The sequence below is a fragment of the Melopsittacus undulatus genome, chromosome 5 (assembly GCF_012275295.1).
Source record: "Melopsittacus undulatus isolate bMelUnd1 chromosome 5, bMelUnd1.mat.Z, whole genome shotgun sequence".
In the NCBI taxonomy this organism is placed as follows: Eukaryota; Metazoa; Chordata; class Aves; order Psittaciformes; family Psittaculidae; genus Melopsittacus; species Melopsittacus undulatus.
This window is the reverse complement of record NC_047531.1, coordinates 59,174,133-59,197,429: the sequence shown is the minus strand read 5'-3', so window position 1 is coordinate 59,197,429 and position 23,297 is coordinate 59,174,133. Positions and strand designations below refer to the sequence as shown.

The following is a 23,297-nucleotide window of genomic DNA, read 5'->3' as shown; positions in this document are numbered from 1 at the left end:
AGGTGTGAAAATTAACTAGAACCAATGTATTCAAAAATGGACTTTATAATAGTATGGTCAGTTTGCTAGTTCAGTAAAGAATTTGGTTCACTTAAAGAAGCTGTAGAGAACTAAACAGTTGTGGAGCTTTTCAGTAGGAGTCTTGAGCATTATCCCCTTGTGCCTTCCAGTGAACTGAAAATCCAGCAAGCTAAGAGTCCTTTTTCTCTGACTCCCCTCAGCTGGTCTTTTTTATATGAGATAATGGATATCCCTACTAAGGGGGTTGGTATGTGCCCACCATCTAGTGTCTCTAATTCTTAAGCCATGTCTTTCACATACATGCTTGTTACTGCCACACAGCTCCTCCATAGAGTCAATTGTTCTCTGGGCTGGAAGTTTGGGCACAGTTGAAGTTACTATTTCTAGACTGTTGTCTTGATGACAACTTAAGACATCATCTTCCAGTGAAGTGTGAAGCAGGACAGCTAAACAACACATACTGAAGGAAATCTAGGGCAAAATTAAATGACAGTTCTGCACATGGCACAAACTGCCTATTTTAACCTAGGATGAAAGCTATAAACTATCACAGTTGGATGTGAAAGTTTATTATTAGTTGTCTAGTATACTGCTTTCTTTTCAAAAGGATGGGCACAACCTTTTTCGTGACCTGATAGTTCTCTTCTCAACTGTCATTTTATGGCCTTGCCATTTTTTGATGCCGAGGTGTTGGCTTCAAACTGCAAGGCACGTGTAACACTGTTGTTCTGCAGGAGAGGCATCCTCTCATAAACTTACTGTCGGAATACCAGAACCAGATATGCTGAGCGTCTTTTCCTACCAGCTGTAAGCTGTAGTTCTTCTGGCTATTAATAAACTCCAGACCAGGATGGAGTAGTCACTATGTCAAATCTGAAATGCAACATCTGCTTTAGGAAACCCTCCATGTCCACCACACAAAATTCCCACTGGAGTTTATCCAGTCTTTAAGCTTTTTTCCAGCAGCTTTTCTACCTTGCATATTAGAGACCTCACTATCCAAATAATTCTCAAAATCCTTTGTTACCCACACTTACCTCACTTAGATTCCATCTTCCTTATCTTCTCAATGTCAAATGCAACCTAATTCTGTATAATCTCTCTTGCCTGTTTTCCACCACCCCCCCCCCCCCCCCACTGTAAGGCAGTTGTTGCAATTAATTCCTGGTCTTGCAACATCCAAATGCTCCCTTTCTTCACATACTCTCCTTGACTGCCTCTGCTTCTCTCTTGAATGCAGAGGTCAAAAATAGCAAATTTCCTCATTTTCTGATTTTTTTGGAGATGCCTGGGTTTTTCCATACCTTCACTCTTAGACTGATCATTGCCCCCTTACTATACACTTCCAGCATAATAGGAAATTGAATGGAAAGTCACCTTGGCCAAAAAAGAGTAAAGATCAAGTGGTAACTGCTCTGGGTTAGTGCAGGTTTGTAGGAGTTTCTTTGCATCTGAAGAAATCACTGCCCATGTCAGAGAGGACCCCATGGACTTCATCTGGCTTGCAGTGGTGTCAGTTGGTGAGGGAAATGCTTGCCTCTAAAATCTTAGGTTTCTGCAAGTACAAAAGTGGCTTGTAACTGTTAATTACAGTCTCAATTTATGCCTTCTGTGGGTGATTCAATTGTTCACTGCCTCACTGTGTCCCCAGAATTTTCTCTTCACATTTATTCCCTGCCCCACCAGTCTGTCATCTGTCTCATCTTTCATCAGGCTTGCTAGCCACCCTCAGTCTCTTTTGCCACAATTCTCTCTCCCAAACAAGTTCAGCTGCTTACTGTGCCACCTTACCTGCTTGACATCTCTTTGATGGGCCTTGATCGAATTCCTGCAAGTTGCCAGTTCTTCCTGTTGTTTCACTCCTTTCCCTTACATCTACTTAGAGTTGTGCTGCATCTCCTGTCCATCCTTTAGCTTTAGGGGTCACTCAGCTACATAAGAGGTGCCCCAGTTTCATAGCCTGAAAATCTGGCGACTTTGTACTTTTGGTGCCTAAAGTGAACGTGTTTTAACATAACTCCTTATGTGAGTCTTTATAGGGTGTGATTAAACATGGTAAGTCAGCAGTTCAGTAGTGTACCAAAGACCCAGTTAGTTAATTAAGGACTTTAAAGTATGAAGTATTTGCCATCTGTAAACAAAATCTATATTCTAAACCAAAACTGTCTCCATAGCAATGCCTCGGTTTTCACAGGACAAGATCCAGCCCAGTGAAATCAGGGAAATGAGAGGGGAGGACCTTTCACTGATGTCAGTATCCTTTAGATCAGGCCCCTTATTTCCTTTAGCAATGAAGAAATGATGCACAAAGCACTGGGACTGTACAACTTCATTTTATTTTGTGTGCTTTTATAGGATATAAATAAATGACAAAATTACAAAATTTATAACTGGAAGCCCAAGCATATTTACATAAGTATTTGTTGCAGTGAGGCTACTATTTACTGTTCTCCTATACAATTTTCCTTTTGGTACCATATTTTTAGTGTTATTTTTTTACTGTCAGTTGACTACGTACATATCAACAGTGAATAGGCAAAAATATGTACATGGAACTATTTTGTTCAAGTAAATTGAATAATGTATTAAAAGTATGTCATCACTCAGCGCTATGATTAGGTTTAACTAAACCATATACAATGATCAGGTTTAAACCAAGTTCAATTATCCATTTTTTGGAATTTACCAACTGATGATTCTAACTGAAAACCTCAGCTGGATATGAAATAATAATTAAAAAAACAGTAAGACAACCACACAATTTATCAATATCTCTATAATGAACTTCAAAATGATTCACAATTTGACTGGATAGAACAGTATACGTTAAAATGTCATTTTTCTCCTATAGTGATATTTGTACTGTTATAATTTCAGTTCTACATAAATATACATCATGGTATTATACAAATACTCCACAGACATTAAAAAACTTAAAACACTTCAAAGAAAAGGTAAGTAAATCTTATTTAATCAAATATTAAGCAAATGCTTAACTGTTTTGTTCCATGAAAACATTTTTATTACTTTGGAATTTTTTTCTTTTTCTCATTATTTTTACTTAGAAAATGTTTTTGCAGTAGAATTTTATCAACACACTTCTGAACAAGCTTTCTGTGACAGAAATCTTGATAGCAAAAATCCATGGTTTTGACTTTATTTAGAACCACTGAGATTATTTTTTAAAAATACTAGCAGAATTCATGGCTATAGCAATGTTAAACTGCATAAACTATATGTAGGTGTAGTAGAATGACCATTCCACTTTCATTCCAGACTGATCACATGGAACATCCAGTCCACTGATGCTACAACTCTTACATTTTTCATAGTGCTGCAATAGCAGTGGTTAACTTTAAAATAAACAATATTTGTCATAATTAATCTGGCTTCCTTCCATAAATATTCATATGTTTTCCTATAGTACTTCTCTTCCATAAAAATATCTAATAAATGTTTTCTGTGCATTATTAATACCTTTTTCTAACCATTCATAAAACTCTGATCCTTTGTTACAATGCAAGAAGTTCCTATTTCTGTAGAGGATCAAAGGACACCAATGATTACATATAAAACCAGCGCATACAGAAATCAGGGTGCCTAATTTCTTGTCACTTGAATAAGTTCTTTATTCAACACAGTAATTAATAATGAATTCAGTGGTTTCACAGATACTCTATTTATTAATTCTGGTTCTATTTCAATTAAAAACTGCCAAGATTTAAATAAAAAACCAATCAAATATTCTACTCATAGGCAGCATTAGTGTTAGAGACCTTTTGTTTTTTCATTTCTTAAAAAGTAGAATTCTAAAACAAGAAACCAAAGAAAGCACTGTGGCAGCGTCACAAGGGAGAACTGCGTGAAAAATAAGGTTTCTCACTCCTCTTGTGGACTGTAATTTTAAAAGTCTTCATATAGTGTCATTCTTCTGTCAGTGCTGCAGGAAGAAGAACATCACCAGAAATGACTGTCAGCCTTTTTTGTTAGTTACAAGGCCACTCATACAGTGCAGTCTTCCTCTCTGCTGGATTGAAACGTTGCCATAAAGGAAAGGCTGTGCTGTGACTGCTTGGCGTGCAAGGCACAACAAGGAAGGGGGGACAGTTTTGTATCAGAAAATTGTAGTTTCATACTTGGTATTAATGCCTCTTTTGGCCTCTTGTCCAGGTTCAACAATCCATGGTAGATTCGCAAGAGTCTTTTGTTCGGATGGATCTATCTGCTTTAAATGCAAACATACAGGGTTACCATCTCTGTGCACAGCATTTCTGGCAAAGTTTTTTCTTTGGACTAATAGAACACAGAACAAATCCTGTATCAACAATGTCCTCCAGCAGCACGTGTGGTGGTCTCCACTCTCATGTACCCACAGTTGCCCTCTTTTTCCTATTTAAATCAGAGGTATATCTACCTCTAAGCTATAGGGCATCATAGTTTATTAAAGCCATGCTTGATTCTGGAAAGTGCTTTTGCTACTGAGACAGTTGATGATATCAGGAAATGTTCTATCTTAAAATTTTATGGAGGAAGTTTCTGTGGTAATGGGTGACAAAGTTTACAGTCACACTTATTTTCCCTTTCCTCTCAAGCAATCATTAAACATCAGAGAGTGTGGTTCTCATTTTATAGCCAGTGAATATGATACAGTGTGCAGTCATTTTTTGCCATTTCCCTCCCAAATCACCTTATGCCTGTATTCATGATTTGTAATGTATTTCATAATTGTTTTTAAACTCTACCATAAAAGCATTTTTCTCTGTCATCTATACACTTCAGGAGGGCACTTTAAAGGCAATTAATACGTAGGCTGCAATAAACTTGGATTCTTAGGAGCTTCAGATTCTGGAGAAACTACTGAAAGTCTATTAAATCCCAGTTTTGGAATAGGAAGGTCAGCCAAGGGGCAAAAATTAAACAAAAAAGGTAAGAAAAGAAGTTGCTTGGTCTGATTGATAATTGTAAATTGATTTGGATTTGTAATTTGGTTAGGATACATATGCAGTGACTGTGTACCAATCAAGTTTGGTGCAGGTTTTATTTCTCGACAGGAGATCAGGAAAGCCCATGGAACAGCAGAGCTTTAGAGGTATGCATTGGCAGTTGACCCTTAGCACTTTAAAAAGTCACAATACAGTGGAAGTAGACCGAATCAGTTAAAGCTCTGTAATTACTAAAAGAGCCATGCCACATCTGGAAGGATCTGAAACGGGCAGTTGTTTGAATTGGCTACCTGTGCTGTAGTGACACAACCCCACCAGCTGATGAGCAGAGGAGGCACAACTGAAACATGCAGCATTTCTCATTCAACAGGTATATTTATTTTTACAGCTTTTAGTATATCAACTCTTAACTGTATAGCTGAATTTTGTTATTTTTGCATGCACAACTACCTTTTACTTACCACTGACTTCCGAATACTAACACGTGGTTTGGGAATAGGTTTGGAGGGTTTATTTTCAAAGCTTTCTGGGAGGGTTGAAGAATGGCCCCCTTTTCGTGCTTGTAGTGCAAGCTGATAGGCCACTTCAAATGCTTGTCCTAATGTAAGGATGATTTCGTAAGCTAAATTCTGAAACAAGACAAAAACAGCTAGTTAAAATTAGAGTGAGGCTGAATTACCATCAGATACATGAAGTGGAGTAATACTGTCTACAGGAAGTGATTTGTAATGTAAATAATTAAAATCATGCTGCTAATGACTTCCTTAGTCTTGCTAATATTTATGTCTGTCATTTGATTTCTCATTGATTAAAACCAAACTAAATGTAATTTATTGTACTGAAAGTAATTACTTCTAAAAACCTTGAAAACCTTGTCTCACTATGCATGAAAACAGGATTGGGTGAGTGTGTGTCATCTCTTTTTAGAACAAGTACATTCATCCCCACCTTTTCAGCTCACACTGTATTTGCTGCTCTCAAGATCCCACCCATCTTGCACTACTGCATCTATTCGACATTCAGCCTTGCTCTATTTCAGAACTCCTCTGCTGACCTGTCCTCCAGAATCAGCAGCCTGATGTGCTGCTTCCCTGGGCACCTGCCTCGGGATGTGCTGCACTCTCACTGAACAGCATGGGAAGAGGATGCAGCATTTATGTAGTTCTTCCAAAAGGACAAAAAGCAAATGACATAGCATCATAGAAGGGTTTGGGTTGGAAAGGAGCTTCAAAGGTCAGCTAGTCCAACCCCCTGTGCTCCACAGATGCACGCATGAAAGGCAGTGCTGTATGTCAGATGCATGCTTCAAGTGCTGGGGAAACCTTCTCATGTTTTTGGAGTTGTTGTTTTTTTCGGGGGGGGGGGGGGGGGCGAGTTTTGTTTTGTTTTGTTTCTTTTTTGGGGGGCATGGTAGTTGTTTGGTTTTTTTCTCCCCTGGAGTAAAAATGTTTGAGCTCAAGCTGGTATGTCAGAATACTCTTGGTAAGTGTGCATGTACGTTACTGTGTATGACCAAAGAAGTCAGGCTCCCGAGACCAAGACAAGTTTAGTGGTATCGATGGAATACTTTTAAGTTCTCATGTGGAACAAAACCTGTTGGAAGGTTTATAAAGCATGAATAAGGAATCAAGGGTTGGTACAAATAGTTTTTCAGCACAGTTTTACATCAATGAAAGAGCAGCTGTGAGTTTCAAATCTGATCTTAACCTGAACTGCAAGTGAATTTTTGTGGTAATTTTTTTTCAGGTTTGTGGGTCTGTTTTGGTACATATATTTCTAGGCTCCTACTAGAGCCTATTTTAGGCTACTCAATTTGCAACAAAGTTTTGAACCCCTGCAAAGCAAATACAAGCTTTCAGGCTTGCTACTTTGTGTCCTATGGTCTCCTTAGAATAATTCATACATCTTCGATGCAGTTCAGAAGTTATCTTCTCCTTCCTCAACCTCTGTAGTCCATAGTTGGAAGCAATCCTGCATTGCTTTGAAACTAGGTAATCCCTTATAATTCCCACATTTGTGATATAATTTTAAATGAGGTATCTGTTTATCTAGTCAAGTCTAGCTGTTGAGTTTGCGACAAGCCAGAAGGCAATACAAGACACTTGGAAGCACACTCTCTGCCCTTAAGTTGTCAAAACACAGTTAATGTGTTAATGTAAAATGTAGGACATTTTATTTCATGTCCTACTCCAATTTCACAGTAATAGTGAAGAAATTACATTCTTTTGTTACCACACATGTATACTGAGATAGCAGATGCTAAATTCAGCATATTTAGCTCATTGTACGAGCTTATAATGAAGGTGCCAGCTCTGGGCTTTGTTAGATCAGACAGAAAGTTATACTCCTCCATTGGGATATACTCTCAGTTGCTATGACTGTGGTCGCAACAGCAAGCTAACCAAAGTTTCATAGCTTTCCAAATAAAAATGCCTGTCTAATTTGATATCAGTAGTCTCTGCATTGTCTCCTCTTTAAATTATGGAGACCAGCCAGGATTTTGAAACACTGAAGATGCAGTTTGCCAGTGGAGCAACAAATGAAAGATTAAAGAGACCATTATGAAGTGCCCTGCCTATTAGCAGAATGCTGGCTATGGAATTAAGACCAACAGAGTGTAATTGTTAAAAATGTATAGAATAATATTATTTGAAATGGAGCACATCTATTAGTAGGACAAAGATATTATTCTAAAGACATCTTAATCAGCTGTCATGACAGTAAGGCAGTATAAGTTATCACTTATACAATATATATTGTCTACAGTGGCTATTACTATTGCTAAAGAATACATCAACAGGACAGGGTGTAGTAATGGCTTGGAGAAAATGCAGACTGCAGTACTACTGGGACTGAGAAAATGAACCATCCAGTGTGGCATACAAAAATGTCACTGAGACACAGGCCTGGAAAGCTCTTGAGATAAGAGTGGAGACAAGCAGATAGTTTGCTATGCTGAGCCATAAATCCAGTCTGGGTCCCACATCTTGTCTGAAGCCACTATGATTTGTTTTCTTTTTGTAATCTGTAAAATGAAAAAACAGGCCTGCCTGGAGCCTGAAAGACACAGGAAACATGGAACTGTTTCTGTGGTTAATAAATATTTGAAATATAGCAAATAAAATAGAACAGCCAGTGTTCTGTTCAATATTTGAAATGTAAACTGAACTTGTACATGGATTTCATATATTGTGTACTGCAGTAGAGCCTTGATGAAGAGAAATCTGCAAGTGGAGGCAAGGAGGGCTTTAAAATTGTCCCTTGTAAAATTTAAAAAAAAAAAAAAGAACAATCTGAAAAATTGTATTTTGAAAACTCCCAGAAGTAAATAAGTTTGGTTTGAGGAATTTCTCACCTGAAGTACTGGGACAGGAGTATGAGGATTACAGTTGGTATGGATTCCTGCAGGTGCTGTATTGGAGAGATAAGAGCAGGAGTCCCTTGGGGATGCGGGTGGAAAACCAAACCACAAAATCGACTGTGGAAATTCTGATAGAGTGAGGAGACTATTTGACTTTTTTACATGTGGTACAAAAGTAAGGAAGCAGATCTGCCTCCCTGAAAGACACTTAGTACAGAAGTTGTAGACCTCGCTGGTCTGAATGAGGAAGACATTGACCTTTACAGCACTCCACCAGGCTCCTTAGAAAGGAGGCAAAACTTTTAGGACCACAGTGCTACTGAGAATGCTGCAATCCTGCTCCATGATCAGCTCAGCAGAGAAGGAGAGTGAGTGAGCTAACACCCTTCAGCAACAATTTCTGGGAGATGAGAAACTGAGGTCAACTGCCTTGTTTGCCATGTAACGCTAGAATAGTGCCCTAGTACAAGTCTGAATCAGGATTCTTCAGCTATGTTATCTCAGACAACCTATTCCAATGCCCAATTGCTTTCTTACATCTTAGCTGACTTTTTTACTGCTGGCTGTGTTCTATTCATAGGTGCACTGGGCAACACAGGAACCTCTGATGGAAATTACTCTGGATGTCTCCCCTCTGAGAACCAGGATTCAGTATCGGAACTGTGACAATGGTTTGTTTCTCCAGAGGGAATCCCTTCACTTACAGTTTAGGGCTGCTTTATAAAAGAATGAGACAATCAGATTTCAAATATTGAACAATAAATCCTCTTCTTCACCCAAGCCTTGTCCTCTTCAATATTCTTTAATTTTCTGACTTTTTTTCAATTTTGATTATAGAATTCTAACACTGAGTAGACAAGTTACATGTACAGTCACTCCCAAATTGTATGTATCGGTGGTTGACATGTCGCTATGACAAAATGCTTTCCTATCTGCAAAATAAAATTGTTCTTGCCCACGTTTCCTGAGGAACTGAAGGACTTAAAAGAGTAAAATCTATTTGTACCATTGCATACACTGTATTACCATAATATATATGATTTAAGATTAATCTTTTTTACACTTTATTGTGTATTTCTGCCATTTCAAACCTTATTTTTCTCAATATGACTTCTCTGTATTGACTAACATGTAGGATTGTTTCTATTAGCTAACAGGAAGATCAGTTTTAGTCTTTAAACAGCAAATGTAATGTACTGTATGCTTGCATTTGACATATCTAGCTGGTGGTTTTGGGGCTTGTATTTGCATCAAAAGTGCTAGATCCTGATAAATAAAACAATACACAAAGAGCACCTGAATAGGCAACACCCAACTAAGGGTGCAAGAGAAAACTAAGTCAACACAGTTAGACATTAAAGTTTCCATATTGCTTAAAATAGCTAAAGTCCTTGGGGTATTAAATGTTCCTGCTAAGGTACAGGAAGTGAACAAAATGTTGTAATTATTCCTGGATAGCTATTCTTTCCTTGCCAAGCAAGAAGAAAATGAATTTCATCTACTATATCTGGGTCTATATTTGTGCTTGATTATTAATCCTATAAATGAAACAGCAGTAAATTGAAAGCATTAACAAGTACTTAAATAGATCAGGAGAAATAATAACCTCCATCAGTCTAATTTCAGCTGATTCACTTATGGCTAAAAGCTATATAATGTAACATCTTACTGGCCACAATCTCTATTTTTAACAAAATTTTGAAGTTCTTTCTACTCTCTGTGGACACTAAAATGTCAGCAGAGAATTTAAAGAACAAAAGCACTGAACCACAATGCTAAAATTCCTTCAAACCTACCTTTCTGTACATCTTACTGTTTAAACTCTCCCAGAGCAGTCACTCTGCAGTGTTGACTATTTCCCCAGTCCCAAACAAAGCCCCTCAGTTCAGATATCTCTAATCTCTTTGATTTAGTGCATTTATATTCCTCTAAGCACGTTTCAAGACTTCATACGCATTATACTATATTAAAACGTTTTTCTATTGAAAGATTTTAAATTTATTGAATGATTTTAAAGTTTTAATAGCATCTTGAATTTATCTTGTGCTTAACTCAGAGGGCAAGAGTTCCTGAAAGTTTTGGACAATAAGTCCTCTTAGTCCTAAAAAATCAGAGCCACTACTTATTTCATCAAATTTATCTGGAACAGCAAGAGTGACTAACAACTGATACGTGTTTATGATTTCTTGAAACAGTATCAGCCTGTGCATCACCACCTGAGAAGCATAAATGTAGGAAGAACTTAGTCATTTTCCATCAAAATATCAGGAGCTGTAAGGACTTCTGCTGAAATAATATTTTTGAGATTTTTAGACAAGAAGATTTGAACCAGGAAGTAAAGGATTAAAGCATTAATTTGCTATTTTCAAAACAAATGCAATCTTTTTGCAAAGGTAAGGTGCTGCTAAAATAAGTTTTTCCCAGATTCTGTATCTGCGTTATTTGTTAAGCTAAAAGTCCAACTGACATAATGGAGAGGAGAGCAGAGCAGAACAGAGGGACCCTATAATAATAACAACAAATAATCTGTTCATAGTTACAGGGGTAAACTCACATAAGAACACAAAAAGGCAAATACACAGATCTCTGTTATCACAGATGTTTCAAATGTTTCAGTGGGGTAGCCAAATATTCCTATGAAATCTTGAGATATGTAATTAGCTACTTGTGTGGTCTCTGTCAGATCTGTGTTTTGGTTCTCTGGTTAAAGCAAATGGAAAACTTGTCATACATCCTCTGCACATTTGCAGAGGAAGCTGCAGTTTTACAGTTCATCCAATATATTGTCAAAAATTCTAAACAATATTTAGAGAGATGTTTTGAGTTTCTGGGACTGATCCAGCTTAACACTGAAACACTAGAAGTCAGTACAGCAAGGTAAGAAATCTGAAGGAATCACTTATGGTGGTAACATCTCACCTCTGTTCCCAAAAAAGCAGCCCACGTCTGTTTTGTGGAGGTGGAATGTTACCACCACCAGGAGTACAAGGCAGTTAAAAACACATGACTGCCTGCACACATAATTCAAGCTAGTTCTTGAACCTACCTGTTAGCAAGATTGAACACTGTATATAATGCACATTGATCCAGTTCAGATTTGTTTATTTGGTTTGCACTCAGATATCAGAATGGGTGGCCAATCCTGCTTGTTACAAATTTCTTGGAAGGTTACAGCTTAGGTTAGAAGAACTGTACATCAAAATGTATGAAATACTACTTGCCAAGTTTACAGTCAACAGCTGAATTTACAGAGGTGAGTTATTTCAGATGGGAAATGAGACAGTATCAAAGAAAATATTTTCTCCAGAGATGTCTTTACTACCCCACAGTATATATAAGCCTTTTCACGCAGTACATGAATGACACCTTCCATTAACCCCCATATACCTGAAAACGTTTCAATAGAATTAAAATACTATTACAAAGAATTATTAAATTAAGTATCTTCTATAAACTGACCACATCAAATGCAGTGAATACATGGCAGTAGTGGTGATTAGTCTTCAAGTCTTTAGTTATGTACGCAAATGTAGAAAGGTCTTCAGGGTCTTGTGCAGCACAGGAAATGTTACGGATTTCATGCTCAGCAATAATATTCTGTTTAAAAAAAATATTTTCAATCAATTTAGGAATTAAACTTAAAAGAGTTGTAAAAGGTGCGGGTTTAGATTTACATTTATGTTCAACTGCTTTACTGAAGCATTTTGAAACTTTCTTAGTAAGAAGAGATTTAACACACCCCATGTGTGATCTTACATAGATCATTGGAATTTTGACTCTCTCCAATGATATCTAGAAGTGCCAATAATCTGGTAGGAAACAATTACATTCTACAATCTCCCTACAAATATGGTTGAGTTTTGTGCAGTTTATTCAGGATCCTCTGACAAATAGACATCTTTTCTGGCACATCACTGTAAAAGCAGTTTCAAAGCACTATATGAGCATCTTATGATACTACTAGTTTTCTGTATAATGATCACTCCATGACATTGTTTCAGTCCACTGACAGACAGAATCTGGTGAAACCCAACAGGCTCAATAATCCCGTTTTTTGCACATGCTGTTTGACAAATTTCAGCTATACTTTTCCAAGAGATAAAACCACCAAAGATTTACAGAATTGAAACCCAGAGCTCTCAAAAGGTTTCTGTTTAGTAAAAAGATAACTACAGAAAGGATCTGGCAACTTTTCTCCACTTACTCCCAACAGCATCCTGCAAGAAAGATGTAGAAAAATTAAACCATTCATGCACCGAGCAACACTACTTGCAACAGCCAATGTAAGCTATAGCACACTACTGAGATACAGGTGGGGCATGTCTGTCTGATGAAATAAAAAAAAAAGCTGTCTTAAAGCTTTGGAGAAAATTATGAATATTCATTACATAAATTGCTCATATGTAATTACTGTGTTCAGGCCGAAGGAACCATGAAGCCAGAGAAGAAGATACTGCAGAGTGGCTTATGATTAGGCCTTGCTTCAGCAACACACCCATTTCAAATGATTTGTTTAAACAGAATGATTCACTGGATATGAATTTACTTAGCACTTAGTTTATATGAGCTTTTCTGAATTGTGGCCTTGCTGGCTGTAACTTTTCCACAAAACCCCAAAATGAACAAGCCTCCTGCAGCACGACATCACTATCGCACCGCAGAACATGTGACCTCTGTCATGTCCCAGTCCCTCCCAGAGCCACTGTTTGCTGCTGACTTAGTGGCATCTGTCCAAGTTAAAACAATCTCTGGCTCTCCCTCACCCCTCTCTTTCCTTTCTCACTTTCTTGCCACCTTCTCTCTCTCTCTCTTTTTTTTAAATTGTAAGGAACAGGAACTGTATAAAACTAAGTCAGTTAAGATGCTTTGCCATATCTTCTTTCATTTGCTAAGTGGCAACTTTCCCCCTTGCATATAGGTGTCAAGGTTTTGAAAAGACATACCAATGTATTTACTGAAGGAAAACATGTTTTAGGAAAAATCTTAATAAAAAGCATTCCAAATTACAGGAAAAAAATGAGACAAGGAAACTGTTACTGAGGAAATTAAATAATCCTATTAATCTTAAATTGTTGCAACATACTTGATTATTTCTGTTTAATGCATTATTCACTGAAATGACAAAGAGTACTTATGTTTCAATATATGCTAATTTATAATGACACCTATAATCTCTGCTTAACAATCACTGGCTTTTTATGTTACGTTAAGCATTTTATTTTCTTTGTTCTAAAATTGATAACTTTTACCCTGAATAAAGATTTTTATGTGAATTACAATTAAACCAAGCCCAGGGATTTAGATAACCACAGATATAGCTATAATACAGTCACTGATGTTGTATTGGGAACACTGTAGTTTAGAAAGCAGAAATAATTAAAGCTTGGAAAGTCTTAAAATCACGATAAGTATTTATGCCAAATCATGAGCCACAAAGTAATCACTTGAATTTATGCAGTATATGTGAATGGAGTTCTGCTACGCTATGCTGAAATTTTCCCTAAGTGACCTGGGGTTGATACAGGGCTTTGCACTTGAGTCAAAACTCTCAGAGACTATTTTAATGTTTTCACTTTAAACCAAGTGGAGTTTGGAAACATACCCAAATCAAGTTTGTTGTGAATAAAATAAAGTATACCTAAACTAAATCTTCTGGAAGAAAATGAGTAGTGAAACTGCGCTTTTCCCTAGCTTTCATAGGATACCCTCTGTGATCTCCTTTCAAAACTAAACATGTCTTCAGTGTATGCGCTTACTGTTTCCTAGGGTCATTACTCCTGTAGACCCACAGTCTTACTCTGTGAAATTACAAGGCTGTAAACCAGCTCACTGTTCTGGGAACACTCCTCAGGCATTGACTGTCACTGTACAGCCGTCATCCTAAAAATTGTCACTCAGTTTGGCAAGAGAAACCTCAGGCGCTTCTCAAAAAGCAGGGAAGCTGAAAGTCTAGTCTGGTTCTGCCAAGGAAATACCTTGGAGAGATCAGTGTTTTGCTAAGCAGCCTTGCTTTTGCTTGCCTATCTTGTGTCAGCCAATGTCCCTCCTGGCAGAAATCACCCAGAAGTTAGGGTTAGCTATGATCCATGAGAAAATTCTGTAAGTCTGCTTTTTCCTAAGCAGCAATTTCTTTCTGGCCTCACTTGCAAAGAAATGGTGTCATGTCAGAGTGGTGTCATGCCAAGCTTCAAGGCGCCACTGAAATAGCTGTCGTGGAATGAGGTCAGGGCCCCTTTGTCACCTGAAGCTTTGCCTGCTCCGACTCAGAATATAAAGTCTTAGCTTGGTGGCATAAAGGAAAAGGATGAACAGCCATGAGAGCTGAGTTTTCAAGCACATAACTGCTAGCTATTTTTTGTCATTAAAAAGTATGCGTTTATTGCTAAGTGGTGCCCAGCGCTGTCAACTATAAGCTCATATGGAAGCAGTACAAGTCTGAATAGGATCTCACCTTAGTGCTAATCTGTTTTGGGTCTTGAAGGAATTGGGTACAGCACACTGTGGACAAGGATGATAACAATGCTTCGTGGAGAGTTGCAGGCTATTACCTGGTTTTTACAGAAGGGAAAGGCAGTGCAGATTTTGAACTGGAGAGAAAGCAATCTACCACTTGAGAAAAAACACCGTGGCATTATTTACCTCCATCAAATACATCTATTGCACTATTAGGCATAGGATTTCAGTGGGACTGATCTAAAGCTAATGCAATTTGCCAAACTTCTTTCAAGTTTCCATCTTATATAGGGTTATATGAACTGTGCAAAGAGATACTGGAAGTTCCTTTTGTTCTCCTGATGTATTCTTTTTTTTAAAGCTATGGACACTGAAGTTACATCCTTTATACCACAGAGATTTAAGAGCTGAAAACAGCTTTATTCAACTTAGAGTTAACAGCATTGCAATGTCCTGATTTGTGCCCTGCACATCAGAGAACATAAAGGAAATGAGGGTTGTAGAAGCTCAGTTTTGAATCAATGGAAGAAAAAGTAGCTGACAGGAATCCCTGGCCTCTCTCCTCTGGCAAATATGCCAATACCTGACATAATAGTGATTTCACCTCTCTTTTTCTTTCATGCCATCTTCTAACCCTAGAAAGGGCTTCCAAATTCTACCAGAAGCTCAAAAGTCTGCTTTTGTTCCTTCACTTACAACTCAGTTCTAGTTAAACACCTTTAAAAATTGACCTATTTGGTAAGCTGGATGGATACTGGATTAGATGTATCATGTGGTCTAAATGTTCAGCAATACAAAGCAGTTATATACATTATTAACCTGGTCAAGTAGCTGGGTTGTCAGATTTATTTTTCATATTGCTTTTAGTGAGTTTTAGTCACATAATAGAAAAGGTAATTTTTCTTCTATTCATATGCAAGCATCAGCACAGATTGCATTTTCTTGCCATTTTACACATCCGAAGAAGAGAAATTAATGCATTACTTTACACCTGTATATAGAGCTTGTACATTTTACTTTGGCTAAGCAATAACTCACTGCTGTATCCATCACTGAGTTCTCTGATCTCTCAATTCTCCCTTTTTTCATTTTTAAATGAGCTGGATGCATTTTAAAATTTAAGAAACAAAGCACAGGGGCATTGCCACACAGGAAGATGAAAAAAATATGGAATAACAACCGTTAAGAAGCTGCTGCAGTTCAGGGTGTCAACTGGCTCATACCAGGAAACCAGCTCTCAGAGAGGCTCTGACATTTGAAAAGAACATTCAAGGCCCATGTGTCTTATTTTTACAAAGGCTCGCCCTGTATAAAACTTTGCATCTTTATTATTCATGGAGCCATCTTTGCTCCCCCTTCTCCCCTCACCCCAATTATATTATTGAACAAATATGCATATATTTTCTGTATATTTAAGGAACTGTATAGGGAAGAATATGATAAAGGATTCAACAGAGGCTCACTGCCAAATGTCTTTTGTGATAAGCTTGCTTTTTAATGGCAGAAGGTTGGACACTGTTCATTAAATGAGCCATTAAAGCTGCCTCACTCATCCTCCAGAATGAGTTTCTGGAGAATGACAATGACATTATATGCATTTCAGAAAGAAGATGAAAAAGAGAGGAAAACACAAAGTGCAACTCTGTTCACTCTCTGTACTGGTGCTCTTAGAGAGCCAGTCTCATATTCCCATTTGAGAGAAATAGAAGCCAATATTGAATAATTACACATACCTTATTTGTTGCATCAATAAATTTGACTCCTTTGTAAGAGACAGACAGGACAATAGTTGGTACTTTCTTCATTTGTTCTGTAGACTTCTGGAATCAAAATGAAGATGTTGTTAGAGTTGTGCTGCATTTCAAGACCAATGCTCTTTCTCTTCTTCTGTCAAAATAAGGAAGTTAAACAAAAGGTACTTATCAAAATATTTGACTGTTTCTTGAGCTGGCTGTGCTCTGGGCTTTCAAAATAGCTGCTTTGTAGTTACAAGACTAAGATCTTTACAGTTTATTGAAGGATGGTAAAATTCACATTTAGCACAATGGGAAGAGAATGAAATAAATTTGCCAGGCTTAAAAAGACCAGTAATGCAATCAGGAGTTTCCCAAAATTCACCTGTTTAAGATCATCCCTGCCTCCCCTCTCCTTTTCCTGCTCTTCCTAGATGTAAAAACCAATACTGCGGTACTTCTTGCTGTATTGTTTCTTTGCAGCAATTACTTGTCATTTAGAAATATTTCACTCTCTTGCCTTCTTGCAGTTGTATTTGTGACACAAGATATCCCTGTCAGTCAATCTATCAGTCCAACACTGTATCCTGTCCACTGGCCATCTGCAGTTTCTTGAGTGCAGCTGCTACTGAAAGCTGGTTTACCCATGAATTAGCACTGAAGCTTACTCTGCATTCTCTCAGTGCCAGGTTCTCCTGCCTACAGTTCATGTCTTCCTATATGGCTATTTTTTCTCTTATGCTAATCTATTTCTGTGTGCCTTCAACATGATGCACACAGCAACAATATTTCCTGCTGAGCAGACTGGGCAAATATTTGGGATAGATTTAAGTTCTCTGCAGAAAAATCTGTTGATTAGTTTACAGATCAGATTTACTAAACTAACCCCAAAACCAACCAACCAACAAAACAAATATAGGCATAATAGCTTACAGCTGATTTGAATTTCTTTAAGGTGGAGGGCAATGACCAGACTATTCTGTACAAAACTACTGTAGATAAATAAAGTAGATAGGTAACATTCCAATAGCGCTCACTCATGGGAGTATCTGCAAACAATTACAGAGGCCAATCAAACATTTTCTTGAGAGGAAAGCGAGAGGTCAGTTACAGCTAAATATGAATAAATATCAGCCCACAGAATGAGAGTGTAAACACACCGAAAGGTCTAGAACTGGCACCCAGAAAGATCATTAGAGCAGCTAAACAAAATGAGCAGCGGAGGGGTTGTATTCTTCAAGGAAAAGGAAACAGCACAGATATAAGCTTAAAAATGCAGTCTGTTTCTGAGGAAAAAAAAAAAAGAAAAGTTTGAAAAACAGGTGATGTCAACGCTAGGGAGCAAAACAAACAAAAGCCTAAAGGAAAAAAAACCTGTAATAAAGTCCCCTTATCAGCTCTCATTCCTTCCAGAATCAAATGAGACTCCAATTTTGCCAGCATAAAATTCAAAGCTACAGATCCAGCTACATTCTGCAATTAGTGTCCATGCCATGAAGGCTAAAACCTCTAATTAATGTTTCAAGGAGAGCCCCACGCATCCATGCAACAGAGAGGACTGTTGCATCTCTCAGGATCAAATGACAAGTGACTCAAGACAACAAGCGTCAGTTTATCCCAGAGAAAGCTTCTTTCACTCAGTACAGTAGGCACTGTTCAAAAAATGAAAGCTTAAATGGTAAAACATCTTGGAGAATCTTGACAAAATCAGAAGGAAGACATTAATCTAATTTGCATGACTCTGAACTGCATGGAAGAAGAAATGGTATCCCTGCCAAAAGCACAGCAAGTACATACCTCTGTGTGTGTGTGTGTGTGTCTATAATAGATCTTAAATGAGCCTTTTCACAAAATTCAATGCACAGAAAGCACCACAGTAACTCTACAGAAGCTGCAGTACACACATCTATCAGAATAACAAGCAATATACCCCGCATATGCTCATAACCAGACAAAATATTCGCAAATATGTCAACATCACTTTAATCATCTGGCAACCCAGCAATCATCCAACTTTTGTCCTTTCTTTCTATCCCGACAGCTACACTCAGGAGCTCTTTGTCTCCTATTTTGATTATTGTAATTATCTTCTTCCTTGCCTCCTTAGCAGCAAAATTCCTCTTCTCCTCCAACATGCTATACAAACATGGCTACTAAGTTAATCTATTATCGCTTTTTGGTCTAATTTGCTCTATCTTCCATTCGCCATAAAGGCGAAGCTTCCTGTTGCAAGGCCACATTGTACTGACCATCTGGGAGTCCTCTTTCCTCTAGACCAGTAGGTTTGTAATTGAATCATCTTCCTTGTCTGCTCCACATTCACCTGGGTTTATCTAGAGCAGACCTGATCTTTAGTATTTAATTGAGGTTGTGAACTGCTAGAAGACTGTATCTGAGTGAAATAGCTCATCAAGATACTATTAAATTTTACCTGGCAAATTAGGAAACGAATCAGACGCTGATGGACATTTGTGATTTATTAAGCCAAACTGTCTCAGATGGTGAAGAGCAATGTTCCTTATCAGCTGGCAAACCATACAAACCCCAGGATTTGTGCAAAGGTGTTCTGGAAGACTGTAGTCCAGTATAGAAATATGATCTTAGGAAACAACTCTACAGTTGTACCCCCATAACAAAAAAAACAGTTGGGCAGTGCAGTAACATCCTTTGTTATAATGACAGTGCTATCATGAAAAACAAACAGCTCTATTCCCCCTGCTCGATTCTGAGTGATACAGTAACTGAAGTCCACCATATAATTATTATTTCCAAGCAGTTTCCAGACTTGAACAATTCTGAGTTGTCTTGGTGAGCTCATCCTATTTGCTTGTTGTTCTTTTCTTTTTAAAGGAGGAGGTGGCTGCCAGAACATGTAAAGTGAGTTTTCAGAGATACAATATGAAAACCATTTGCTCAGGCACTGTAAGTGCTTTGGCTCTAAATTCTAGGATGCTGAGATGAAGTACCACAGCTTTCATGGTCAGACATTTCACACCTCTGTGCAGGCCAAGTGGGCATCTCTGCCTGTGCCTGTGACCAGAATCTGAGAACAAGGTGGGACACAGGAGTCAGTATTCCCTTTCCATGGGCTTTTCAGGTCCTAGCCACCATATCAATTCTGTGAGGACATGATGAGATGACAAAACATTCTTGTCCATCTGGTGCCTCTGTGGGAAGCATGTGGACTTGAGCCAAAGTTATAGGAGCCACAGTTGAAAGCTGGCATTGGATGTCATGTGCATGCTGACATATGGTCTAACGCTCCAAGGCATGTTCATACCATAGCAGCAGAATTAGATTTTATCTCATGTAGAAGCAATCACAGTGACAAGGCCCTGTCTTTGGGCAAGTGCTCACTAGCCTGGAACTGGTAATAGTTCCTCTGAACTCCATCATTTATGACCATAACTTTGTCTCTTTTTTTAAGGACACTTCTTTAGGAGAATCATTTGGTTGAACAGCAAGCATTCTCTAGGCTCATTGCCAGTGCCTACACAAGGACAGATGTGCATGCCCTGTCTCCTCAGGTACAATGCTCCTGCAGTGAGGAGTCATAATGCTGCACAGTGTAATGCCAGAGAGACTGAGCTGTGGTCCTACTTCTGAAACACTTCCTACCAGACAGGTAGATGACTGTGTGAAAGTAGGCCCTGTGTAACTCAAGAACCACAAAGCAGGCTTGACTTCAGACACAGGAAGATGGAAGAAAGCATCACCATCCTAAATCTAATGTGACTTACGTTCAACTTCCCAGATCCCCCCCCAAAGACAGGCTGAGAAAGTTGGGGCTGTTCAGCCTGGAGAAGAGAAGGCTGCATGGAGACCTCATAGCAGCCTTCCAGTATCTGAAGGGGGCCCAAAGGGATGCTGGTGAGGGACTATTCATTAGGGACTGTAGTGATAGGACAAGGGGTAACGGGTTGAAACTTAAACAGGGGAGGTTTAGATTGGATATAAGGAAGAAATTCTTTACTGTTAGGGTGGTGAGGTACTGGAATGGGTTGCCCAGGGAGGTGGTGAATGCTCCATCCCTGGCAGTGTTCAAGGCCAGGTTGGATGAAGCCTTGGGTGATATGGTTTAGTGTGAGGTGTCCCTGCCCGTGGCAGGGGGTTGGAACTAGATGATCTTGAGGTCCTTTCCAATCCTAACTATTCTATGATTCTACAGAATAAAGAACAACAGGAATAACAGGCTTGCCTGTACTTTAATACAGCTGCTGTGATGAAGCTGCTTCATCTCCTCAGCACCCAGAATGAAGACCCATCCAGTGGAAGGAGGTGAAAGGTGTCTGCTATGTAGTTGTCTAGTTATTACAGTGTTTGATTTTGTAATAAAAGTCTGGATTTAATTCCCTTCTGAGTTTGCATCTAAACCCACTGCTACCATTAGGACAGTGCCAAAACCCTGAATAGCATTGGACAGGGCTGCTCCCAATTCCTCCTTTTGAAACTAGCCTAAAGGTATGTAAGAGCACAATGGTGCCACAGAAAGAGCAAGTGCTTGCTTCTCATCATCTTTATCAATTTAGTTTCACTGAAAAATCCTACTCCACCTGCAAGCAGACTCTAAACAGATTTTCGCAGTATAGTCTTAAGTGGGTAAAGCATTTCCACCTGTATTTTCGGCTGTGCCAAACTTATTTGGAATACAAACTAAAATCCAACTAATTTGAGATCCACCCAGCCAGCGTGCCTAACAAATCAAGGTAATCAACAATAGCTTAAGAAGCAGAGAACTTTGTTCTATGAATAAAGCAATATAAACTAGCTTTATTTTTATTTTTAAAAAGCAAATACATGCAAATACAACTCTAAAGGACCTTCAAACCTTTCAAGACAAGATTGTACTGCAATACCTTGGTCTGTGCACAACTGAGAGCACTAATCCAACACTTTTAAATACTCCTCTAGTGTACAAAACACAGTGCAGACACACACACATACAAAGCAGCTGTATAAGAAATTCAGGAACACACATAGAATGGTGTCCAGGTAAGATGCTCACACATTCACTTGACATACCTGACATATTGTTGCACTACTTTGCCATGCTGACCACTTTTATGTACTTATATATACATTTATAACTGGACTACTCAGCTTTCATATAGTGTCAAAAATGAACCCATGTTAATTTTTAGGTTTTACTGAATATGTGATTATACTTCATCTTGCCATACACAGTAAAAAAACATTATTCAACTATGCCAAGTCACTAACAATTCCATACATAACTTCTGGGTACAAGTTTATAAGCCTGTAATATCTTAAGTTTTCATCTCGGCTTTTTACCTTTGCAAATTAATCACTAATGCTGTCTTACATTGCTTTTTAATAGCTATCTGAAGACTGTAACTGGTAATTTTTCTATTCAATTATGTACTGGAATCCACTTCACTATGAGAATCTGAACATTTTACCATACCGGTAGCAACTATTAATTCTAAATAGCATCAGACTGCACATTTCAAAATACATATTGCTGTCACCTACTATTATCTGCCCATAAGTCTGTTATTTATTTAGAGCTTATGAAGCCTCAATAAACAGTTCTGTTGGAGTGAATCACTCTGACAAGATCATGCATTAAATGAAATTGAAATAAAAAATCAAAATTCACATTTGACCAGTTAGTTTTGAAGCTATTTTTTATCTGACTTGTAACACTTGCAAACTTCTCTCAGTCCAAAAGTCTTAAAAATGCATCACTGACATAAATTAATACCTCTTGGAATAAGATAGCATCTGTAGCCCCTGTGGTACAAGACTGTTTACTTCCCTACAATTAGTAAATGCCTCCAAGCTACATCATCAAGATAAGCATTGCACTGGGGATACACCTGCAACTCATCTATTTGAGAAAGAAGTTTTTGCTTTTGCCGTATCTGTATGCACTTATCTGCTGCTGAAAAGGCAGCACATCCCTCCTGCACCTTGGATTCCTTTTAGCCACAGAGCTCAAGGACTTACAATCCTCTGAAGAACTTGGGATGGCATGATGTGGATGTGCATAAGGACTGAACATCTTCTAGATGTCCCACCAGTTCTCTTTTCCTTTTGAATAATATCCATGTGCCTGTTCCACTGCTGGTTCCCCAGAAGCACTGGCCACATGAGTGAGACAGAGCTACAAGTCTCATGAGAACAGAGACTGAAGAATCTGAATTCTCAAATAGAGTATTTGAGCAGGACACTTCTGCTTCTGGGGGGAGAAACGAAATGGAGATTGAAAAGTAGAAAGGGATTAGCAGAAACAAGGAGACTGACATCTATATCCAGATCATCCTTCTTTATATAAGAAGAAATGAGAAATTAATGCCTCAGACCCTGCCTATTTGCAGTGAAGGGGTCACCTCTGCTTTATCTGCAGATTTTGTAACAATTCCAACTTTCAGTCTTAAGTCAGCAAGATATTTAAACACCTGCTTTATGAACAGAATTATGTTGCTGGCTTCCCCGAACTTTGACTTGAAATGTAAGAACCTTTATTCTAATAAGAAAACCTTTAAGAAAGATACATAATATTCAGGAAGGCATCAGGCTCCAAGAGCAAAACCTATGTTCCGTACTGCTGCAGTATATATCCGATTGGTTCAGACTGTGTAATTGGTGTATGCAACATTAGTGATTTAATATTACTGCAAGGAAAGAGTCCACCTTGCTGCTGTACTCATTCCAGTAAGTGTAAAACTGTCCCCTTCATTTCTGGTCAAGACATTCAGATATGTAAATGCCAGATGGAATCGACTGTAGTGAACAAGTCTCTTCCTAGTTTCAATTAAACTT

The 23,297-nt window shown here is 38.3% G+C and overlaps 1 protein-coding gene across 14 annotated transcripts in view; it reads right to left on the bottom strand.

The window, feature by feature from the left end:
• Positions 1-4,054: 4,054 nt before the first annotated feature.
• The window catches only part of ANKS1B (ankyrin repeat and sterile alpha motif domain containing 1B), a 232,742-nt gene continuing 213,499 nt past the window's right edge, over positions 4,055-23,297 (bottom strand). For 8 of the 14 annotated variants that reach the window (XM_034062868.1, XM_034062869.1, XM_034062872.1 and 5 more), the window contains 5 exons: positions 17,180-17,187; positions 16,512-16,598; positions 11,785-11,922; positions 5,426-5,593; positions 4,055-4,246 (listed from right to left, as the gene is read on the bottom strand). In XM_034062868.1, the coding sequence (XP_033918759.1) occupies positions 4,136-4,246; positions 5,426-5,593; positions 11,785-11,922; positions 16,512-16,598; positions 17,180-17,187 (512 nt within the window). In that variant the 3' untranslated portion in view covers positions 4,055-4,135. The remainder of the gene's footprint in view (positions 4,247-5,425; positions 5,594-11,784; positions 11,923-16,511; positions 16,599-17,179; positions 17,188-23,297) is intronic. The other 6 variants (XM_034062870.1, XM_034062871.1, XM_034062873.1 and 3 more) reach the window with 1 other exon arrangement.